The sequence below is a fragment of the Onychomys torridus genome, chromosome 16 (genome assembly GCF_903995425.1).
Source record: "Onychomys torridus chromosome 16, mOncTor1.1, whole genome shotgun sequence".
NCBI lineage: Eukaryota > Metazoa > Chordata > Mammalia > Rodentia > Cricetidae > Onychomys > Onychomys torridus.
In genome coordinates this window covers 50,236,002-50,261,226 of record NC_050458.1, presented here as the reverse complement: position 1 = coordinate 50,261,226, position 25,225 = coordinate 50,236,002, and the positions used below count along the sequence as shown (strand labels likewise).

Below are 25,225 nucleotides of genomic sequence, written 5' to 3'. Positions count from 1 at the left end.
AGCACCACAGGCTGGTATCTTACACAACACACACACACACACACACACACACACACACACACACACACACACACACACACACACACACACACACACGGCCCCACAGTTCTGGTGACTGAAGGGCAAGATCAGGGTGCTGGCAGGACTGGCTTCCTTGCAGGCCCCCCTGGCTTGTAGAAGGCTGCCCCTTTGCCACCTCCTCACTGGGCTGTCTGTAATGGTTAGTGCTGCCAACCTGATAGCTCTAGACTCACTTGGGAGTTGGGACTGGGCATGCTTAGAGGGGACTAGCTTGTTTCTGTTAACTGATGTGGGAAGACCCATCTTAACTGCAGGTGGGACCCATGGGCAGGGGATCTTGAACTGTACAAAATAGAGAAAGCAAGTTGACCCCTCTCTGCTTTCCAACTTTTTTTTTCTTCCGTTTTTTGTTTTTGTTTTTCAAGACAGGGTTTCTCTGTAGTTTTGGAGCCTGTCCTGGATCTCGCTCTGTAGACCAGGCTGGCCTTGAACTCACAGAGATCCGCCTGCCTCTGCCTCCCGAGTGCTGGGATTAAAAACGTGCACCACCACCGCCTGGTACTGCTTTCGAACTTTTGATGTGGACAGCTGTTTCCAGACCCTGTTGCCCACAAATGGAATGCACCACTGAACTGTAGGCCAGGAGGCGTACTTCTCACTGTACCTCACTTTCAGGTGCCTACTGGGACTAGAGTCTGCTTACAAATCCAGGAGCAAATGTAAGTGGTAAAACTGAGTCCTGAAAAAAAAAGGAGATCTGGCTTGCTTGGATACTGCTGATGTAGCAAGGAGCAATGGGGTTTTAGCCCAACCCCAGGATGTCCCTGAGCCCTACCCTTAGCTCTAGAATATATAACTGGAATATACACAAATCACTATTACCTTGCAGATACTCAAGTCCCTAATTAAAAACAGTATTTGCATAGAATCTGCACATTACTCCCATCACTTTAGATCATCTCTAGATTACTCAGATTACCTAATACAATTTATATGCCATGTAAACAATGCAAAGTTATTTAGGGGATACTGACAGGGGAAAAAAAATCAGTGTACGTTCAATAGATTTTTTTGTTTGTTTGTTTAGACAAGACTCACTATGTAGCCCCAGCTTGCCTCTAACTTTCAGTATGACCATGTTGGCCTTGAACTCATAGAGACCCATTTGCCTCTGTGTTGTGAACACAACCAGCCACGAAGCAAGAAGGAAAGAAAGGAATAGAGAATAGAGAAAGGTAAAAGCCCAGAGGCAAAAGGTAGATGGAATAATTTAAGAAAAGCTGGCTAGAAATAAGCAAAGCTAAGGCCAGGCATTCATAAGAAAGAATAAGTCTCCATATATTTATTTGGGAGCTGGGTGGCAGGTCCCCAAAGAGTTAAAAAAACAAAAACCAACCAAACAAACAAACAAAAACACTGCACCTCTGCCTTCTGAGTGTTGGGATTAAAGACATGCACCACTATACCAAGCTGAAGACACCTCCCTCCTGCCAACAGAAAGATTTAGGGATGCGAAATCCACAGACACAGGGCTGATTGTACCTTTACAGTCCTACCTGGGAGGTTAGACATAAACAGAAATAATATTTAATTATATCTGCACATCCTTAGGTACCTGGATTATAAGAACCATTTTTTTGTTGGTTGTACGCTAAGAAAAAAGGCTGTCTATCTCATCTAAAAAGTCGTTACCATAAAATATAGTATTAGGACTTCTGCTTTCAACAAGACACAGTCTATTTGCGAGTGTTTCTGTTCCTAACAGCTCTCTTGTTCACTACATTTCCCAAAGCAGCACTTCTTGGCCTCATCACTTTTGTCCCATGTTTGTTTCCTGTTTAATCTTGCTTTCTTTGTTTTCATCTTCAACTCTCAGGTTTACACTCTCAGCCTTTCTACTCAATACGAACAGCTGTATGTGCGTGCATTTAAGATCTCATCTGTCCATTAATAACTGCTGCTATCGCTCACAAACTTTTGAGAATACAGCATTTTCTATACCTTCCACTTCTTGCCATGTCTCTATTTAACTTCTACACTTTCTAGTCACCTTCTAGGTTTTACATGTAGCTCAGTCACACTATGATCACAGAAAGTATTCTGTATGAGTTTGTTGAGCTGTCTGAGGACACAGTGAAAGATAAACTACAGTAAACAGCTCCATGTATACATTAAAAGAATGTCTGTTGTGGTCTTGGATGCAGACAGTTGCTTTACCTGCTGAGCACGTGGATTACCTTTGCCTGCTCATCTTACCATTTCCTACGGAAGGCCTTCAGTTAAGTCTAGCAGTGACAAATTCCCTAGAATTTGTTTTGGTTTTGCCAGCTATCCTTATTCTCTCTTCATTACTGACGATTTGGTTTGTGGGGGCATACAAAGATGTAGGTTGGTGGCTGTTTACTTTCAACTGTTCAAAGACAAGATTCTATTTTCTTGCTTTTCACTGTTCTGTTGGTAAGTTAGCTGTTATTCTAACACCTATTCTTGAGAGCAATCAGTATTCTGCCTTTAATACTGAGTACTGTATAACAAATCACCCTAAAATGTACTTGAAATGTACACAGTGGTCGGTTTCTGTGGATGAGCATGCATCAGACACAGTTCTGCTGGGGCTCTAGCTCCAGGTCTGTTAATAAAGACAGGTGCTGAAAGCTGGAATGGGAGGCCTGGCTCCATCTTCATCACTGTGCAGAGGCCTCTTTGCAAGACCAAGTGAAGTCTCCGACTTTGTAAACCTAACCACCCAAGTGCCACTCTACTGTTAGACAGACGCAAACAAGCGAGTGAGATTTCAAGGTGTCAGCATCACAGAAGGCACGGTTTCTAGGATTATGCCAGCCATATCAAGAGCTCACGAGGTATCTACGCTCTGGTCAAGACACTTTACAGCTGATGTCTTTGTTGCAGATTTTCAACAGGTTTACAAAGCGTTTTCCCCTTTGATTTATATTGTTCCAGTTCATTGACATTTTTTTAACTTTGGCTTTGTGTTTATCTCCTATTTCAGAAACTCTTAGCTAGCACACTTCCAAACAACCTCCACTCCACAGTAGTCTAGGAAGCAAACCTTTGAAAGGTGCCCTCTTCTATTAAAGTAAAAATATAAATAAAATTGTGTGCTGTGGATGTGGCTCAATGGTACAGCATTTGGCTGGCATGAAAGAAGCACCATGTTCCATCTCTAGTGTTTTGAGTAAATGTGGGTGGGGAGTACATTTGCCACTGACAGAAGAGAAGGTTTCTCCTAAGGCCTCTCTCTTTGGCTTATAAATTCCTGTCTTCTCTCTTAGTCTTAGTACAGTGTTTTCTCTGAAGCTGTGCCCAATTTTCCTTTTTGTGTGGGTATGAAGTTTTATGAGATTAGAGCCCACCAAAATATCAAGGGCCCCCCCTTATATTACCTTCATTATCTCTTTAAAGATCTCTAAGTGAGATCACACTCCAAAGTACTGGAGGTTAAGATTTTGGTGCACTACTTGACGGGAGACATGGACACAACTTAGTCTACAACACCTGCCAAAATGCCCCTTTACTCATAAACACGCTTATCTTGAATTGCTCAAAATAATGTCTCCAAAAAAGGTAAAAACCATGCTTTTACCCTCAAAGCCTGCCAAAGCTGTAAACATGTTGACCCTGTTGGGGTCAATGTGTTACTTCTGAGAGCTTGTTTATACATGCTGAGATAAAATACAGTCTCATGTGTTCTCCCTTCAAATTGTAAAGAATTCCCATGATGTAATGGAGAGCAAGCCTGTGTGTAACTACACACAACAATGCAGTCAGAGAGGCAGAATGAGGCCACTCATGCCTGCTCAGTGTGGCACAATCCAGTCTATCTGACTGAGCACACATCACTCTAACTCTCTAGTGAGTCAGGTAGGCTGAGCTTACAATGCATGCTGGCCACATGGGACTCCAACCCATGTTTACAATGGGCAAGAGTCTGCAAGAGGTGGCCACTAACTATCTGGAAGGAGGTGTGGTCAGAATTACCCAGGTGAACAATGTCTGATTTTCTTCAGTTAGCCAAGTAGCCACTGGGAGCCAACTTCAGGCCTGGTCTGCCCATATTTTGCTTTCCAACTCTCTTTCTTTGTTTCTAATATAAATACACTTCTGAGGAAAATCTTTAATAATGTATTATCCCTGACTTCACATACATGTAAACTAAAATACACAGAATGTTATGTATGAGGATGGTGAGGTCCTTAAAATTCTTTTGATGAGGAACCTCTAACAGCAAACAATCTTACACATGGTGTTCAGTGTAGGCTGGTCTGAGATGTGGGCTTATGAGTCAGGTCTCTTCCCAGGTTATCCACACAATCCCTAGAATACTGTGTTTACATCATCACCTGCAAGTGAAGCCCAGGACTCCCAACATGTATTTCCAGTCCCATTGAGCCTTGTGAATTAAAATCTTCTATCTATGTCCAGTTGGGTGTCTAGAAAAAAATCTGGAGCCGGGCGGTGGTGGCGCACGCCTTTAATCCCAGCACTAGGAAGACAGAGGCAGGCGATCTCTGTGAGGCCAGCCAGGGCTACAGAGTGAGTTCCAGGACAGGCACCAAAACTACACAGAGAAACCCTGTCTCGAAAAACCAAAAACCAAAAACCAAACCAAAAAAAAAAAAAAAATCTGACAAAAAGGGAAGACTCTCTGTGGTGCCCCCAAGTAAGTACACTAGTAGGAATTATTCTCTACACTGAGGGTCTCCACTTGTGCGAATGCAGAGCCAAACGTGTTATGTTCAACGAAAGCCTGCATCTTATCCTTGGTTACTCCACCTACTCTCACAACAAGCCCACAGGCACATCCTAAGGGCTTGACTTCCAACACATGCCAACCCCACTCTATTTCTACTGCCATCTGTGCCACCCATCTTCATCCCTTCTCACCACTGCGTTTCCCACACAGCAGCAAAGGCAGTCGTTTAACTGCAGACTCAATCTTCACATTTGCAAACCAAAGAGAGTCCACTTTTTTGCAATGTACATAAAGTAAATTCCTCCCAGGGCCTTGTAGACCAGGTCTATCAAAGCTGGTGCACCCCATGACCAGTCTTACTCCATTCTCCTTTTAGATCTGGGTCCTAGCACCACGTTTGGTGCTTGTCGAAAGCAGCTATCCAGTTCCACCCAGAAGGATGCTGCTCCATCACCCTACAGGGTCTACTCCCGGCCTCTGGCCTCTGCACATGTGACTAAACTTGGAAAGCACACCCTACTCCACCAGCTTTATTTTCTTCCTGCAGTTAATGTTGTTCCTGGGTCATGGCATGTTCATGTGTTAGCAGATTCCTGTTAGCCTTATCAGAATGCAGCTTCATGAGGGGAGGGCCATGGCCGACTCTAGCTCTAGCACCTGGTATTCTGAGAGGAAACGCAGGCTCAAGGGGCCAAGCCCTTGACTCCAGGCTACACAGCTAGCTGAGAGCTGGACTAAGGTTTTGTAATCATGAAATCTACAATCTTCAGTTTCCTTTGTGCTGTGTCTTGGGCAACACTGCAGCCTGTTCTGCCACATTTAATTTCCATGCTTCCAGGAAAAGCAGCCACATGGTTTTCTCACTCATTCTTGTCCACTTAACTATACCGATTAGCTGTTAAACATTACTGCTGTGTGACCTTGGGGAGATTTACTAGCTACTCTGACTCAACTTATTCTTATAAGTAAGCACCTTCTTACTTACTGAAGTGAAGAATCACCTGTTTTCGTCCTCAAATGCTCCGGTGAGGTGGGTGGCACTATGGACCATGTTTGCAGTGCTGAGGAAGAATCACAGACAGCTTATAGAATCTGTTTTAGTGTCTGCTGATGACAGACCAGGACCCCAGCTCCCAGTTCACATCATGCATCCATGTGCTAACAGAGTACCCAAATTCCTGCTTTGGTGATGGAAAGTGAGCATCATCCACATTTAAGTAAACAAAGAACGCAAGTCATGCTTTCAAAACAGAGAACAATTAGATTTTAGTTAGAGTAGGAATACAGGTTGGATGTGGTGTCACATGCCTTCAATCCCAGCACTCGCAGATGCAGATCGAGTTCAAGGCCACTCTAGTCTACACAGTGAGTTCTAGCCCAGCCTTGGCTATACAGTGAGATCCTGTCTCAAAATAAGAATTTTCAAAAACTTAAGAAAACTTAAATCATACTCATGGATTTTCTCTGGTTATGAGAAAAGTCTCACAGTGTAATGGAGTCAATACTAGAATCACTACATGTACAGAAAAGGCTTGGCTTAAATTCATATATGTAGAGAGCAAATCAAATTCATATTGTAAGCTAGGATGTAGCAGTTGGTCTAAAAATAAGTTTGTAAAAATGTGTAAGGGAGAGGAGAACAAGTATTGTGCCACAGGAAAAAGATGCCAGAAGTTTGAAAACAGGATCTAGGCCGACGGAGCTGAAGTTATCAGAACCTTGGACAGCGCCAAGAGGGCTTTTGGCTCCCTCAAAGGGCTTTACGAGATGCTCCATTTTTGTTTTGTCTTTATGGATTGCTCCTCAGCTCCTCTGCTTCTAAACACCCGACTTACTTTCACTGCACATATAAAAGCTTGCTGTGTGCGGAACTTATAGTGATGGCATGATTTTAACCAAGTCTTCCTGCTGCAGAAATGCCCAGCTGGCATCTTTTAAGTTTTTCCATTCTAGGATGGAGATGAAAAGATAGCCAAACAAACAGACAGACAGACAGACAAATAAATAATGCACAATTTAAATGTCAGGTGTTGTTATGGATCACTCCACAGGAGAACAGAGTTAAGACCCACACAGGTTGACATCTGATTCGCAGCTTGCTAACGAGCAGGCCGGCTCACACCTACTCATTTTTCTGCATCTCCTTTTGCAAGAGTGTGTTCTAGTGGTTCCCAAAGTGCCATGGCTGGATTCTGAGTTACCAAGCAAGATATGCACCTTGACATTTGCTTTTACACAATTCCTAAAAACACAGTTAGTTTTAAAGTCCTCCTATTGTTCGGTATGACAAAAGGACCACTCTGCAAACACTTAGCTTTACTACCAAGCCAAGAATCCCGTCTTTTCTATCTGTGAAAATGAAGTAGGCCAAAAGCTTTGTCAATTTGCTCTTGAAAACAATACGGTCACAAAACTCCCTGTGACTATTCCGTATCTTTACAAATGTCATGGGGCTGCCCTGTTTCCCACCCCCACAAAGGGCTGATTGAGGTGGCAAATTAATCCTCTACAGCGTGTAGAACAAGGTTGTGGGAAGCCCCAAGCCCACTGGTAGAGCACAGGGAAGCTGTTGTGTTCAATCCTTCATCTCCAGGCAATCAAAAGGAGCCACAATGCAGTCATGAGCATGTTTTCACTCTGCAAGACCCACACTTCCTATTTAGAGCACATCCATACCCCATTCTGCATTCTCACAAGGCTCCTTTTATTTATTTGTGTTTGTTATGATATGGTGCATACCAACATGTTTGTGTGACTCCACTGGTGTGTACACACCCATTGAGAGGAAAAAAGAATGTCCATTGTAAACTTGTTAAAAGGAGAAAGGGACCCCCACTGTTTTTCCTTTGGCCAGATCTCTATAGAGAAAGGATTTTAACTCTTGATGTCCCAGAAGGGAATGGTTTCTTTGTGTATTTTACATTTTGCAATGGCTGAACATCACAAATGCATCTTAACTGCCACAGGCCTAGAGTCTGGTATTTCTTCAGTTCCGCAGCTCACACCAGACAGTGGACTATGTATAGGAACTGCTGTTCGATAGCTCAAGCTGTTGTTACAAAGTGAGGTAAGCATGGACATGGAGAAACTCACAAGGACTCCATTTCGGAACAGTATTTTTGTGAAGCTTTTGGTTGGGTCTTTACTGGTTTTATTTCAGAAGTATAAATATGAACTATGTGATGTCTCTGGATATTTTAGTTTTGAACATGCTTGTTCAGAAAACTAATGCTAAGTACCCACAACATGAACCACCAGCTCATGGTGATTTTATTAGTGAGTCAGGTAGCTACACGGAGTCTAGTGCCTCCATAATCCAGTTCAACCTGGTATAAAAATATAACAAAAGCTAGCTAGATACCAATATATTCTTGCTCTTATAAATTACATGTGTACTTATGGCAACAAAGCTAAAATGGAGTGGTCTTTTTGATGGCCACACTTTTAATCGGAAGATGCTGTAAACGTCCCTTTCACACAGAGGCATTGCACACCAAACAGAAGCAAGTATTCCTGTCTGTGTGAGAGAGGCATGAGTAAGGCAGGATGGAAGTGTCTGCTTTACTATGGACTCCGTCTGTACCTCCACGTCAGCCTGGGACACAAACAGTTAAGAGCCACATGCTCTTTCACCCATTCTCACTCCTTTCCAACTTCCAAAGGACAGGGCTCAGTGACAACACAGTGCATGGAATGAAGAAGGAGAGTTCTCAAATTAATTAGCTGGAAATGAGTCATGTCAATGTTTTGGAAAGGCAGAGGGGTAGAAAAGAGATTGGTAGAATTAATCAGTGAGAAACTTACTTCAAGAGCCCACCAGAGTTCAGAAATCCAATGAGCAGCAGAGAATCAAAGGAATGAAGCATACTTGCCATCTGAAAGGATGGACAGAATCCAATCAAGGGTCCCAGTCTTTGCCAAGTAGGGGCCATGCCCTCAAAAATGTTTATTATCCACTACAACAGTAAGCACAAGGTATATGACTTGAAAGCACGTTCTACCCAGGGGACAAAGGTGAGGCAGACAGTTTACACTTACTGCAAAGAAAAAGAAAACTTTCACTTGTAGCTTACAGACATTGAACTCTAAAGGACTGAGAGGTCCCGCATCTGTGCTCTACATTTCCAATACTTGGGATTTCATATACTGCAGAGATGAGAGATCCACGAGACGGAATCTGAACATGTGCTGATGGAGAGGTCATTCACTAAGAAAAAACAAAACAAGAAACAGGGTCATAGCTGCAGCACGTCTATTTTACAAGAACCATCAAAGGGAAAATGCAGAGCTTTGCTTACGTCACGATCATGGAGAAAAGGATACATGTAATAGCACATGAAAAAGAGCAGTGGATGTTGCTGCTACCTTAAAAGACAGCCTAATTCTGGTCAGGGACTTGTTTATACCATGTATACGTTTCAGTATGGTTTTGTATGTCATGATCTGCATGAGTTCTAATTTTAAGCCTGACCAAAAAGTTCTTTGAAGCACTATTTAGTGCTGTCTGGTAATCATGCCAGAGGACAACTTCTCCCTGTCTTCTCTGTTCCCTGTAACAATCTTTCACTTCCAAGGTCACAAGGATGCAGGGCCAGCTCCAGGGAGAGACTGGAGGACAGTTTCAATAAGAGTACTTACAGGTGGGGGGATGTCGTTATTAGGCTTCAGAATCAGCTTCTCCCCACTCTTTTCAACTTCAAAACCCATTTTCTTCAGCAGGGATGCATCTGCCAACCCCTGCTCCTCCATTTTTGCAATGAAATCTTGATTTTGGCTGTTGTCTTCAGTGAGATTTCGCACAGCATACACCACCCACTGCATCATAACTGGAGTCAGAGTGAAGGAATTTAATAGCATTTCTGTAACTCACATGACTGTCAGAGGTAAACAGTGGAGGAGGTACAAGAATACTGATGAGATTTTTCTAGAGGGTTAGAAAGAATATAAATATGCACTCAAAGAGGAAACCATTTAAAAGGCTGTAAAGGTGCACACGTGCTTGTGTGTGTAGCATGTGATTCAGCAACCAGTCCCAGCTCACTGAGTGTCTGATGAACAAGACCATGAGTGCGCACACACGCACACTGGTGGTGGTGGGGGCAGGGCAGCTACTGCTGAGGTTTATGAACACAGCAGTACACATATGCACACTCCTGGGCATTATGTCAATTCACTAGGGAAGGACAAGAGGAGCTCTGCAGACAAGTCAGAGGCGCTGGGAAAAAAATACGACAGGAAACTAGCTCTGTTTAAAGTGCAGTTATCAGTAAGAATGGTTTCCTAGGAGTCACCATGGAATTTCTCTCATTCAGTATTTCAGAGACAAAGCCTCAGCTGTGAAGGATTTGCTAGGTTCAGTGTGAAACACTCATGCTCTGAAAGTACACGACCCTCACTGCCTCCCCATGCCCAGGCCCTCCAATGAAATGCCCTGCTTGGTGTCCCCACATCAGAATGAAGACGACAGAAGCTTGGGGTCACATCGCTGCATTATTCATGACTAAGGTGGCAGGAAAACAGAAAGCTGCAACTCTACAGCATGCTGTAAGGCAGAGACTACCAAGGGTAGGCTTTTGTTTAAGGCTTCATTCTGGTCCAGAGGGAACTACAGGAACCTAGGCTAGCATAAAAATATTTCCAAAGAAACAGGCCTATCTGATCATGATCAGTAGAGTATCAGAATCATCAAATCCAGAGGCTGGGGATGCAGCACTGTGGTCCAGTGTGCTTACAAAACACAGCACCTACCGGGGCATGGTTTTGGTCTCCAGCACACACAGAAAAGGAAGGATCCTTTTCCTGATAGCCATTAGATACACACTCAGGCAGTTCCAAAGGCAGACAGAGTACATGCAGCTCCAAAAGGCATCAGACCAAGCTTCTGATACTGCCCTAGGCTTCTCTCAGACTGGTTCTGAGACATTTCTAGACTACTAATCAGAAGTGAAACCCAAGAGAGGCTGTCAACAGTAATAAAGGTGGGGGCTCTACTTATAGAATTAAAAAAAAAAAGAAAGAAATGGTTTCTCTAGTTCAATAACCTCAAATGAAATTAAAATTTGAATCTATTCACTAAGAATCAAAGCATTAAAAGTAGGGTTACTATATGATCAAGGGGTCTTTATGGGGTTTTAAATGGTTGTGCCACCCTAGTCTTTATAACCCAACCCCGATTCATAATCCAGCCCAGCCTTTCTACATTGTCTCAGGTCAGCTCTCTACCTGATCACGACTCTTCCTCTGGCTGGCCTCGTGTCTGTGGGACTGACTATGGGGCCTGGACAGAGCCTAGCACAGAGAAAAGTCCTACTTAGCAGCCTTGAATAAATGAATGAACGATCTGTTGGTATCTGAAGATTTATCAAGTGAAACCACTTGAGGGTATCAATGGCTGAGTGTTTCCAAAGATACAGAGCAGAAGCTGCACTCGCTGACGGATGCTGAGTCTGTACTTATCACTCCTTGCTAGAGACTGTTTTCACCTGGCAATCTGTCTGCCATCCATCATGACAAGGCCCAGCTCCTTTATAAGACTCTGCTTCTTTTCTAAAAACCAAATCCACATAAATACTGAAATAAAACCTGAATTTGCATTTCCCCCTTTCCACGGTCATTGGGTCTCCACTTTGTGCCATCATAGAAAATAAAAATAACATTTGTGGGTGCCAAACACTTTCAACACAAGAAGTAATTTCTAAATAATTTATTTTCTACACCTAAGGTGACATGACCACTATACAAACTCATCCTTTTACTTTTTACAGGAGAGAGGAAGCAGCAATCATGACGGGAAGTGACGGAAGGAGCAAACATCTGAGGCATGCACTCAGAGACAACGTGTAGGACTGGAGGTGGGGCTGGCTCATAGATACAGCTCTAGAGCTGTAAATGGCGGAGGCAAAACACTCTCTCGTTTCTGGAATTCCTGGCTATTCACTTAAAGATAAACAAACTTGAACAAATTTGAGGCTGCCAAGATTTCCTAACAGCTCCTGCGATCAAAGGGCTGGGTGGTTCAGCGGTGACACACTGTCACTGCCATTTGCAAACACAGACTCTCTGGAGGAAGACAACACAGCCCACACTTCAAGTTATCAAGTCAGCTCCACTTTGGGGAGAGCCAATGGCCCTGCCCTTCTCTTACTGGGGACCTCTTGCCTCCTAGACCTCAGCCACATCATACTGCCTGTCTTCTTAGGCCTATGTCCTTGCCTGATTGCAGCCCCCTCTCCCCTCCCTGCTTTCTTTTTCAGTGGCCATTCTCTGCTGAGTCCCGGTTACTGCTGGGAGCCTTCCAGGGACCTCCTTACTCCCCAACACGAGTGTAAAAGAAGGCTCTTAGAGGAACCCACTCTTAGTAACACTCTTCCTCACACTGTATTTAACTATGAGCACCTCAAGGGCAGGTACTAATTCACTTTTATGTCTCCAGCACCCAGTCTGGCCCCTAGTGCCCATATCAACACTCAGCTGTTGAAATTATGCAAGTTCCCACTACTTGTGTATATTCTTGTCTACCCTAAAAACTGTGAGCTTCACAAACATGCCTGGTGTCTTAGTCATGTGTTTGTCCTTTGTCCTAGCGCAGTGCAGACAGATAATAGCTGAGTATGTAAAGGGAGGGCATCCTCTCTAGTGCCATCCACACCAGTAATGCTCTGCTCTCACATCCCAGTAGTTTCCTGAATCATGGCTTTGGGGGAAGTCTAAGATTCCAGGACAGCAAACCCAACACAAATGCAAGCCCGTTAAGGATAAGGATGCTGGACTGTGTAAACAAAAGGGCCAAGACAACCAAACATCATCACAATTCCATGGAAAGTTGATTTCAAACATATTCATCTCAGGGCAGGGCTAGGAACACGTTAAGCATGGTAATTTATCATCAACTCACCCCTAAGTGTTTGGAAGCTAAATGACGTACATAAAAACAAAACAACCTGGTGAGATGCCTACTGCCTGTAAGAGGAAAAGGCAACTCTAGGGAAGAATGAGGGTGAAGAGAGCTCTCTAGCAGATGAAAGGCTGAAGCTGGGCCTTCAGGCATACCTCCCCGGGACAAAGCATAATGGAAACAACAACCTAAGGGAAGAAGTCTTGAAAGCCAGGCAGCAAAGGCATTCTTATTTTTCCCAAAATTGGTAGTCAAAATGCCAAGATGTGGAAGTGAAGGCTGTGGAAGAGGTTGTGAGAACTGCAATCACAAGAGCATGCTGGAGCTAACACCTCAGCACCTGGGAAATCAGAAATAAACGACGAATTGCCAACACCACCAGCACTTGGCACTGAACTGTGTATTTAATACTTTTTTGATGTTCTCAGTGGTATCAATCAGCTTTCCTAGGATTCCATAAAGCTCCGAGTCCTGTACATACATGTTCTTAGGTAGATAAGAAGAAAGCACCCCTCCCTCTAAGTGACCACCAGCAGCTGATGGTGCTGTCCATCAACAGAATGAACAGTTTCTATTCAAATGAAAACATCTGGGCACTACTGTCCAGGGTTTCAGATTACACATAAATTTCTAAAGTTTGTTTTTACTAGGTGTTCAGGCTTTAATTTTTCTTTTTAACTTAATTTTTAAACTCACATATCAAAGACATGAGCTTGTTCATATTTCCAGTCTCCATATGACATTTCAACACGTATATGTGCATACACTGCAAAGTTCACACCTATCTCATCCTTATTGTTTATCTATCATTAGTGTGTGTACTCATGAATGATGCATAGGGGTGTGCATGCCATGTCGGTAGAGGTCAGAGGACAACTATGTAGAGTCAGTTCTCTCCATACACCTTTACATGGGTTCTGGGGTGTGAACTCAGGTTGACAGGCTTGCAGAGCAAGGACCTTTACCCTCATCGAGCCATCTTGCTGGCCCTCTTTTCCCCTGTTTTATTTGGGTATGTACATGATGTGTGTCTGTGTATTGGGGAGCATGTGTGCCATGGTACATGTATGGAGGTCAGCATTGGAGCCTTTCTGCAGAACACTCTGGTGCTGTGGCCTCGGCCACAGACCACAGTGGCAGTTAGCATCATGCTGCTGCTGCTGCACAAGGAAGGGAAAGAAAGGGAAGGGGAGGAGGAGGAGGAAGGGGAGGAGGAGGAGGAAGAGGAGGAGGAGGAGAAAGAGGAGGAGGAGGAAGAGGAGGAGGAGGAAGAGGAAGAGGAGGAGGAGGAGAAGGAGGAGGAGGAAGAAGAGGAAGAGGAGGAGGAAGAGGAGCAGGAGGAGAACACCAGCGCTGGATGGATATTCCGTGGGTCTATGCTCTGTGGAGTTAGTTCTCTCCTTCCCTTCAATGTGGGTTCTGGGCTCCAACTCAGGCTGCCAGACTTGCAAGCACCTTTACTCACTAAGCAATGTGTTAGCACTAATATTACTATTCCTTTATGGTGAAAACACTAAACATCCTTTCTCCCAACGTTTTGACATTTAAAGTACACTGTTATTAACTAGTCACCCTACTATGCCACAGCACCTGAACTTCTTATTCCTATCTGACTATAACTCAGTACTCAGAGACGACAGAAAAAAAGCACTTTTTTCAGAAGATTGGAATTGAAAAGAGAAACTCTGCAAAACACAATCTAAGAGCCGTCTGATCGTAGCCCTGGGTCATGAATATGTATGGGCTCCTTGTTAGTGTGCAGTGAAAGACTGGAGCCTGAGTAGTCAGTTCAGACCTAGACAGTCTTAAGTGTCACAAGGGAGATTAAAACAAGTCCCAGTTAATATTCACATTGCCCTCTTGTTCCCTCTGTAAAGGGACAGGGAACAAGAAAGAGTGGGGGAGAAAATTCAACATCTCCTAAAGTCTCTAATCCTACCAAAACTTCAAGTCCTTTATTGTATGCTTAGCTCTGGAGAGAGCGCTTTTACTGTTTCCATAGCTACTACAAATAGAAGGCATGAGCCTGTTTGTCGCAAAACTGCTTTGAAAGGGCCCGCAATCAGTGCTGCAGCTTCTCTGCAGAACACGCTGGTGTTGTGACCTAGGCCACAGAGACCACAGTGGCAGTTAGCATCATGCTGCTGCACCAGGAAGGGGAGGAGGGGCTGCGGGCACCTGTGCCAGTTGGGCACTCCATGGGTCCATGCTAAGCCTGAAGCTGTGAACAGGCTAGGTGACTCAGTATTAGTGGACAGAAAATTGTACGAGCACCTTAGTACCAACCAGCAGACATGCCTGCTTTAAAGTACAACCACCTGAGTAAAATGTTACCTGTTAAGACAGACTTCATCTAGTTATAGGCAGGCTGTTTCTAGGAATCAAAGCCAACAGACTTCAAGTCTAAGGAAACTGTTGTCAAGGCCCAAAGCCTGTCTAGGAGCCTACTGAGAATGGGGGCTGGCAAATTACTGGCAAGAAACGGTGAACAGTTTGATATATTTCATACAATTCTCATATATGTTAAGGGATCAATTTCCATGTCTACAAATTCAACTAACCTCTGGTCAGGACCAATCATATGTGAGTGACCTGTGGCTGCTCTGGGAGTAAGTAACTGTAAAGACAGTAGCCAAAGAAGCATGGTGTTTAACATTCCGCCCCTCAGATGCCGACCTATGGCCTTGGATACGTAAGGAACCAATAAGCAAGGAACTATTAAAAGTATGGGTTTGGGAAACTTACATTTCATTGATAACAATTTAAATATCAAAGGCTTTATACTTTAATTTTAGGATATACGTGTACTTGACATAACATCTGTATATGCATGCCATATAATAGTCTTTACCTACATAGTATGTTGAGAAGTTACTTTAGACAGTGAGCCAGTGAAGGAATGGGATTTACATGCAGACAACTTCAGAGGAGCTACTGCCACAGGGCAGACAGAGAGCAGGCATGGAGATCCTCCAACTCAACTGCACTGTAAGAGTAGAGTCAGTGACAGACAAGGCTCCTTCAAGGGCCTTTACAAACCACATCACGGAAGGTTATCTGAGGATCAGAGTGAACGGTAAGTACCTGCAGCACACTAAACAACAACCTTTTCAAACTATGCAAAACTGAGATGTAGGAGCACAGCAAGCAGTCCGTTATAAAACTTCTGGAAATTCTTTATATTACTAAAAACCAAGTATGCTGATTTCCTCCTACAGAGAAGGAAAAATGCGGAGGTATGGACCAGGAACAAACTGTGCTCAGCACCCTCAGCCCTCTTGGTAGGAGCTGGGTGGCCTCCATCAACCCTCCCCTCAGAGGCAGGACTAACTCATGGAGAGGAAGGGGAAGCATCCGTAGACTCATGGCCACAACAGAAGCTGGAAGGAGGCTCATGGAGAGGAGTGGGTAGACAGGACGGAGGTGTTCAGTGGGGAAAGGTGTCTATTCTTCCACAAAGCCCTAGGTTTCTCTGCACAGGCCAACCATTTCTAGACATCCAGAGATATTTCTGTTGCTTTCATAATGAAGTTCATTCTACATCACTGTTAACTTCTATCATTATCTTTGGTTATCAACACTCATTCACTACACACTATTCTCATTCAGAAACTAAAGAGGAAAGCTTAGTGGCGGCAGATCCTCCTAAATTCCTTGCATGGTGCTGGAACCAATGTATGCAGTAACCACCACAAACCACCCACACTGGCTCCTCCTACTGCCCTAAATTGTTGGACTATCCAGTATCTAATTTTCTTCTGTATTTTAATACAAGGGAACATCTGTGCTCTGAGTGTTTCAGTGAGTGCTGCATGCACTGTTTCACGGTTTGCAGCCTGTTGTCTTAACAGCGCCTAACAAATCACAGCTCAAGTCATGTGTGCATACCTGCCAACTTACTAATTAATGGCTAACTGCCAACACTGAAAACAGTAAAAAGGAAAAACAAATAGAAGAGGGTGGGAAAGAAAAATCTGCCACATTAGTGAATTATAGGTCATAATATGAAGACTATGGAATATGGGTTCTTAATACATGCTACAAATAGCAAGTAGTTTCTGCCTATACAGAGGGAAAGTGATTTCAGAATCATTACTGCTTTAAAGACTAAGTGCTTTCCTGTCCTCTCCAGCCACAAGGGAGAGAAAAAGAAATTTCAGAGATGGTGCAGAAGGGCCTGAACAGCTGTCACTGGAGACTTGCTCCTCTGTGTGAAGTCCACACTCATTGTCTTTAAAACATACAACTTACTTTTTCTAGAGTGACCTTTAAAGATGAGGTGAGACACTCTTTCAAGGGACTCCTCCTCGAAGCCCACACATCTCTCCACCTTTTGAAAGCTCCCACTTCCTGATAGCATCTGTGGGCAGGGTGGGGAACCATGCCACATACCGCCCTCTGTCTGGACCCTGGCTGAATTCTATGCTCTCTCCTTCAATCCCAGATGCACACCATCCAGCATCCAAGATGAGAAAGAAAATATACTGTGGGCCCGTCCAGCTGGCAGTGAAGTCATGGAAGACGACATCCTCCCTGCCAGACAGTCATCACGAGCACTGCCCACTCCAAATGCTTCTGTGGCAAGCAAAGGCTGTGCTTACAGGTACCTTGTCTTCACAGGGTTTTGGTGGTGAAGGATCTTAGAGCACTGAAACTAATTTTGTACATTACATACTCTGGAATCCTTTTTACTACCCACTTCAAAGCAGAGCGTGGTATAAAGCAGGCACAGTCTGGCATCCCTATCACACTACAGGTTTCAGGATCAGAAACAACCAATACCACTTCTAACCCAGACCACACCAAAGGGCTCTGGGGCCACAAGTGGTTCCATTTGTATTTGGGGCAGCACTCTGACGTCACTTCTGAGACTAACAGGGCTGCTGCATGTGGCATGCTAAAAAGTGTCCAGCACGTGCACTGAACACAGGGCATAGGAGCAGGATTCTACAGTACTCTGGGAATGCTTTCCTTCCTGTGCTCCCTGGCTCTTGCAGAGTATGTGCTGCTCACCTGCCAGGCTCCTCATTATCTGAGCTGTGGCCTTTGGTATGTGGAGCTTAAGTGATCTAACTATTTAACCAGAGACAGCCTGCTCAGTTCCTGTGTCAGATTTGGGCTGTGAGATGTTGAGGACCACATATAGATGCACAACACAAGCACAGCCACCTTCATTCTTGTTGTGGGGACAGCTGGGGAGAATATCAGGCTTCTAAAGAAAACAATGCCCAGGACTCCAGTCATACCCAGGTCCCCACTAACAGTGCCATGGCTGAGCTTTATTGCCTGAAAGAGGAACTCAGGGCATAGCAAAGCCCCATCTGCTGAGTGGACAGATGTTTATAAAATGCACAGAACTCTGGAATAGAAGAGACATCAGAAAAGTTGCTTCATCTGAACCTATTCAGAGTACACTCCCACTCTCAGAGAGGCTTTAAAAGAGAATTCACACTTGATTTTTGACAAAGAAGCCAAAACTGTACCATGGAAACAAGAAAGCATCTTCAACAAATGATGCTGGCATAACTGGATGTCAACATGTAGAAGATTGCAAATAGATCCATATCTATCACCATGCACAAAACTCAAATCCAAGTGGACCAAAGACTTCAACATAAATCCAGTTACATTGAACTTGATAGAAGAGAAAGTAGGAAGTAGTCTTGAATGCACTGGCACAGGATGCCACTTCCTAAATATAACACCAGTAGCACAGACACTGAGAGCAACAATTAATCAATGGGACCTCCTGAAACTAAGAAGCTTTTGTAGAGAAAAGGACGCAGTCAACAAGAAAATAAATAAATAAATAAATTAATTAATTAGGAAAGAAAAGAGAAAATTCTCCATTCAAATCAACAGCATTATCCAAAAGCAAGAGCACAAACAACCGATACATTTATGAAAATGATCATGAAAAATGTTCAACATCTTTAATCTTTAGGAAAGTTCAAATAAAAAAACTATACTGAGTGTGTACATGCTGCACATACATATATATAAGTAGGCAAACATTCACATAATAAGAAATTAAAGTTTGGGTTTTTATCTCCTACAGTCAGATTAGATTTTGGGCACAGAGAAAATGGACTCTTCTGCACAGGCTAGTATAGCTAGTACAGAGTGCAAGACAGGTTCTTCAAAATACTCAATGTAGAACTATCAGTTTATTTAGCTGTGCCCTTCTTGACTATGTACCCAAGGAACTTTATCATTATAATGCAATAAGTACCTTTATGTCCATGTATGTTTCTGTTGTCACAGGAGTCAAAATACAGAACTATAGTCCATGTTCAACAAATGAAAGAATTAAATGATGTATATGTGTAATGGAGTATTATGTCATAAAGATAAATAAAAGCCTATCACTTTTTTGCACCTGGAAAAAAAAAATAAGACAAAACAACAGCCTATATAGAATGGGAAAAGATCTTTACCAACCCCACATCTGACAGAGGGCTGATCTCCAAAATATAAAAAGAATTCAAGAAACTAGACATCAAAATACTAAACAATCCAATTAAAAAAATGGGCTACAGAGCTAAACAGACAATTTGCAACAGAAGAATCTCAAACAGCTGAAAAACATTTAAGGACCTGCTCAACATCCTTAATCATCAGGGAAATGCAAATCAAAACGACTCTGAGATACCATCTTATACCTGTCAGAATGGCTATGATCAAAAACACTGATAACAGCTTATGTTGGAGAGGATACAGAGCAAGGGGAACACTCCTCCACTGTTGGTGGGAGTGCAAACTTGTACAGCCACTTTGGAAATCAGTATGGCAGTTTCTCAGAAAATTGGGGATCAATCTTCCTTAAGACCCAATGATACCGCTCTTGGTCATATACCCAAGGAATGCTCAATCACACCATAAGGACACATGCTCAACTATGTTCACAGCAGCATTATTCGTATTAGCCAGAACCTGGAAACAACCTAGATGCATCTCAACTGAAGAATGGATAAAGAAAATGTGGCACATACACACAATGGAGTACTACTCAACAGAGAAAAAACAATGACATCATGAAATTTGCAGGTAAATGGATGGAACTAGAAAATATCATCCACGAGTGAGGTAACCCAGAGTCAGAAGTACAAACATGGTATATACTCACTCATAAGTGGGTACTAGATGTAAAGCAACGACTACAACCCACAGCTCCAGAGAAGCTAGCTAACAAGGAGAACACTAAGAGGGACCCATGAATTGCCTTGCGAAGGAGAAATAGATGAGATCTCCATGAGCAAACTGGGAGTGAGGGGGGCCAATGGAGGGTAGGCGATGGGGGGTGAGAACATAAGAGAACAGGATGTTCAAGTTGGAATAGGGACAGAGTGGGAGAGCAAGGAAAGAGATACCATGATAGATGGAGACATTATGGGAATAGGGAGAAACAGGGTGCTAGGGAAGTTCCAGGAATCAACAAGGATGACCCCACCTTAGGCTACTAGCAATAGTGGAGAGGATGCCTGAACTGGCCTACTCCAGTAATCAGATTGGTGAATACCCTGTCATCATAAAGCCTTCATCCAGTAACCGATGGAAGCAGATGCAGAGATCCACAGCCAAGCATCATGCCAAGCTCCAGGAGTCCAGTAGATAAGAGAAGTGGGATTCTATGAGCAAGAGACATCAAGATCACGATGGAGAAACGTATAGAGACAACCAAACCAAACTAGTGGGAACTCATGAACTGTGGACCAATAGCTGCGGAGCCCCCATGTGACTGGACTAGGCCCTCTACATAGACCAGATAGCTGTTTAGCTTGAACTGTTTAAGGGACCCCCTGGCAGTAGGATCAGGGTCCATCCCTGGTGCATGAATGAGCTTTTTGAAGCCTAGTGCCTATGGTGGGACACCTTGCATAGCCTTGGTGCAGAGGGAGGGACTTAGACCTGCCTCAACTGAATGTACCAGGTTCTGCTGACTCCCCATGGGAAGCTTTACCTTGGAGGAAGTGAGAATGGGGGGGGTGCATTGGGGGGGGGAGAAGGCTGGGGTATGGGAAAAGGGAGGAGAGGGGGATCTGTATGTATTGGTATGTAAAATGAATAGAAAATTTCTTAATAATAATAATAAAAAAAGAGAAATTCACTTCAGTGTCTCCCACTTGCTAAGACTGAGAAGAGAATGGTCAGTGTATTTGCATAAAATTGGAAAAGTAGTAATAAAAACAATAGCAGCAGACTCACGTCCAACCTAGTATGTGACAGTAGCTGTTTTAAGCACTCACTAACCCTTTGATTATCCTCAACCTACTGAAGAGGAAACCAAGATCCTGAAAACCAAGAGGCTGAGTAACCTGTCGTGTGCCCTGAAATAAAAAATGGGGAAGCCAGGGCATAGACACAGGCAATGTGGCTCCAGCCCTGAGCTCCTATCTCAAGGCTATACAGCTTCCAAACATACTGTTCTGCTTGTGGAGACTGAATCCCCAGAAGCACGAGTTTCATGCCAGAGTGCAAGGAAGACAAAAATGATCAAGTCTGAGACTTGAAACTGGTTTCTTCCACTCCAAAAAGCCCACAGGACAATACCAACCTGCAGACAACGCTCAGATCAATGATCTCGGTAAAATACTTTTAGAACTAGCTAATAAACTAATGCTGAAAATGAAATGAAAATGTGAAGTTGAGAAAGTAATCCCATCTAAATTACAGGAGATTAGTGTTGGTCTAGCACTAATGACATTTCAGAAGTAATAAAGTGTAGCCAAGGGTCAAAAACAGTTCTGTGCTAGGAAGGATTAAATGAAGAACACAAATAACAAAGAGCTTTTGGTGGATCTGAGAGAAGACAAGACACAGCAGGTATCGACCAGCCAGGAAAGCCCCATCCTATGAATGCTGGGGGTTTAGGCATTTGGACCCACTGTCCTGGCTGATGTTATTAGTTCCCTGAGGGGGAGTGGGGGGGCTGGTCATGAGTCACATGGCCATGTTGATATGCTGCTTCTGGCCCTTCCCCTCTCAAAAGCCTCCAGGAAATCAGCAGTCAGAGTGGAGTGGGCTGGGAGACTCAGGATCAGAAAGAGGTGTCTGCAAATATGTAATTAGGAGGAAGTGGCTGAAGAGGCAAGTTGATTCTTTCTCTGTATGGGAACTCTAAGCCCAACTTCCTATCAGAGAGAAGCACTACTGCATCTCTTTAACCCCTAAGGTCAGCCTACAACAGAAAGTTATGAGAACAAGAGCTAATAAATACTTTAGACTGTTTCAAAGTTAGGTAAGTTGTAGTGGTGACACTACATTTCTAAAGTATTTCTAGATATTTTGCTTTTGTGGGAGAAATTAATTACAGAAATGTACTATTTTTGTTGTTATTGCCAGGTTTGCCTGTTTGCAGTACTAGGGTTTTAGTGCATGCTAAGCAAGCACTTTACCACTTATAGTCCCTTCTAGAAAAGTTAACACTTGAATGTGTTTTCTCATCTTATATAGACAATAGGACTTGTTATACTAAAATTAGAGCCATTGATTAAGATCCCACAAAAGCTCAAACTGTTAATCACACATCGGAATCTCTCTCCAGAACTTAACCATGACCGAAGCATTCAATTAGGAAGTATGAAGATATCATGTCTTGTCTAGGTTGGGGGCCCAGGTCTAGCTCCAGTACAGGGCTTTGTAGTAGCAGTCATTTCAAATGGGCATGTTTCCCTGCCTCTTGGCTTTAAGTTCCTTCATTCATACAATGAGGAGCACAGATTTTCTTGTATTATGTGAGGTGATGGTGTGGGCTTCATGGACATAAAGTCTAAACTGGACTGCCATTCATGCCATTAAACGCCTAATAGTCCTGGCCACTCACAAAACCATTTGTTACAACTTTCTCTTTTATAAAATAAGGGTAATATTTTATGGATGGTCATGAAGATAAATAAAATCACAATGTCATGGATAAGAATTGTTAATTAGATATTTTGGCTTTTGGACTCAAAAGATCAGGACCCAACTCTGTGTGGGCCCCGAGGAGGGACTCAGTACAAGGTATGACTACTGCATTCTGTTCTTCCAATTTCTCACTACAGTGAAATGTGACTCATCATCTTTACCAGTTCTCAGTGCACAGCTCAGGGGTACTAAATACAATGGTGTTATAACCATCTCTACAATCCTGTGTGTGTGGTGTATGTGTGTGTACCATGTGGAAGTCAGGGGGTGATGCTGATGTATGCTAGTTACCATCTTTTTTCGTTTGGTTTTGAAGACAGGGATTTCTCTGTGTAATGTTGTCTGTCCTGAAACTCATTTTGTAGACCACGCTGGCCTCGAACTCACAGAGATCCGCCTGCCTCTCCTGAGTGCTGGGATTAAAGGCTGCACCATCACCACCTGGTTCCATCTTATTTGGAGACAGAATCTCTTGCTGAATCTGAAGCATGTCATTTTGACTAGGCTGGCTGGCCAAGTCTTCATGCTGTGCAGCAGTCACTTTGCCCAGAGTCATCTCTGTCGCCCTCTCCATAACCTTTGGTGCTGTACGACTGAAACTCTAAACCCACTAGGCAGTAATGCTCCCTTTTCCCCAGCTGCCAGCAAACATTTTTCTACTTTCTGTCTCCATGCTTCCAACTACACTAAGTACAAGGAGGCAGAGATAACATGTCTTTCTGTGACTTACTTTGTGGCCTTGAGGTTCATTGATGTCATAGCATGTGACAGTAGTTGCTTTCTTTTTCAGAAAAAGACCAATATTCTCTGATACAAAGAACATATTTTGCTTTCCTATCCATCCTCTTGATGGACACCTAGACTGCACACAGGCTTTAGCTACTAAATGATGCTGCTATGAATGAGGTGTGAAAAAATCTCCAAGGCCCTGCTTTCAGTTCTGAAGTACACCCAAAAGTGGAATAGCTGGATTGTTCTTAACTTTCTGAGGAATAGCACTATTTCCAACAAATGTTTTTGACAGTAGCTCTATGCTTATTACCACTAACAGTGTACACAAGGTCCCAATTCTCCCCATCCTTGCCAAATTGTTTAACTTCCTGTATTTTTAACAGCCACTATAGTGAGTGTGAAGAGGTATCTCATTATGGTGCTTTTTTTCCTTCCTTCCTTCCTTCCTTCCTTCCTTCCTTCCTTCCTTCCTTCCTTCCTTCCTCCCTCCCTCCCTCCCTCCCTCCCTCCCTCCCTCCCTCCCTCCCTCCCTCCCTCCCTTCTTTCTTTCCAGACAGGGTTTCTCTGTAGCTTTGGAGCCTGTCCTGGACTAGCTTTGTAGACCAGGCTGGCCTCGAACTCACAGAGATCCACCTGCCTCTGCCTCCCGAGTGCTGGGATTACAGGCGTGTGCCACCACTGCCCGGCAAACTTTATTTATTAACATACAAATAAAATATCACCAGAATGAATGGCCGGGCAGTGGTGGCACACACCTGTAATCCCAGCACTCAGGAGGCAGAGGCAGGTGGATCTCTGTGAGCTCGAGGCCAGCCTGGACTACAGAGCGAGATCCAGGAAAGGCACAAAGCTACACAGAGAAACCCTGTCTTGAACCCCCCCCCCCCAAAAAAAAAAATGGAAAAACAAGCTGGGTAGTGGTGGTGCATGCCTTTAATCCCAACACTCAGAAAGTAGAGGCAGGCAGATCTCTGAGTTCAAGGGCAGTCTGGTTTACACAGGGAGTTCTAGGACAGCCAGGGCTGTGCAGAGAAACCTGTCTTGAAAAGCCAAAACTAAAGGGTGAGGGAGCATCCTTGCTTTGTTCTTCATCTTAGCGGAAAGGTACTCAGTCTTCTGCCACTTACTGTGATGCCTGCCATGGACTTTTACAAAGCTTTTATTATGGTGGCATAGCTACAATGCACTTCTAGTTTGCTGACTGCTGTTAACATGAAAGGTGCTGAATTCTGTCAAATGCCTTTTCTGTATCAATAGAATTAGCCATGCAATCTTTTCACTTGTTCTGTTAGTGTGGTTTACCATACAACCAATTTAGTAGCCATCCCTGCATTCCAGGTACAAATCTTGCTGGATCCTTGTGTATAATCCTTTTAATATGCAGTTGAATTTAGTTTGCCAGTACCTTTTTAAGATTTCAATGCCAGTATTCACAAGGGATATTGGTTTGTAGTATCTCCCTGGACTATTTTATAAGGTAATGTTTCTCTCATGGAATGAAGTAAGAAATGTTACTCCCACTTCAATGTTTTGGGAAAGTTTGAGAATGGCCAGTGTTAGTTCTGTCAATGTAGAATTCGTCAAGGGCAGGGTTTCCGATCTCATGACCAGACACAGTTGTACTCATTTCCATTCCTTAGCAATTTATATACAGTTGCAGCTCTCTAGAAATCATTCACTCAGGTTAACCACATTGTAGGTATACAATTATTACAGCACCTAGTTCTTATTTCCATAGACTCAGTTAGAGTATTGTCCCTATTTCATCTCTGACTTTAGTAACTGGAGTTTTTCTCCTTTTTCATAACCATGTAGATGCAGGTTACCCAACTTAACGAACCAACTTTTGGTTTTTGTCACCTAATTTCATCCAGTTATGAAAGCTGTGTGTTAATTATCTTTAAAAATCTACTAAGAGTTAAGCTGTGTTGTGAGACAGGGTCTATCCTAAAAAATGC

The 25,225-nt window shown here is 43.4% G+C and overlaps 1 protein-coding gene across 1 annotated transcript in view; it reads right to left on the bottom strand.

Annotated features, from left to right (window-relative positions):
* Nucleotides 1-8,646: 8,646 nt before the first annotated feature.
* Nucleotides 8,647-25,225, bottom strand: part of Atxn10 (ataxin 10) — a 134,612-nt gene continuing 118,033 nt past the window's right edge. The window contains exons 11-12 of the mRNA XM_036209030.1: nt 9,374-9,561; nt 8,647-8,942 (exon numbers count right to left, since the gene is read on the bottom strand). Of these exons, the coding sequence (XP_036064923.1) occupies nt 8,940-8,942; nt 9,374-9,561 (191 nt within the window). The 3' untranslated portion in view covers nt 8,647-8,939. The remainder of the gene's footprint in view (nt 8,943-9,373; nt 9,562-25,225) is intronic.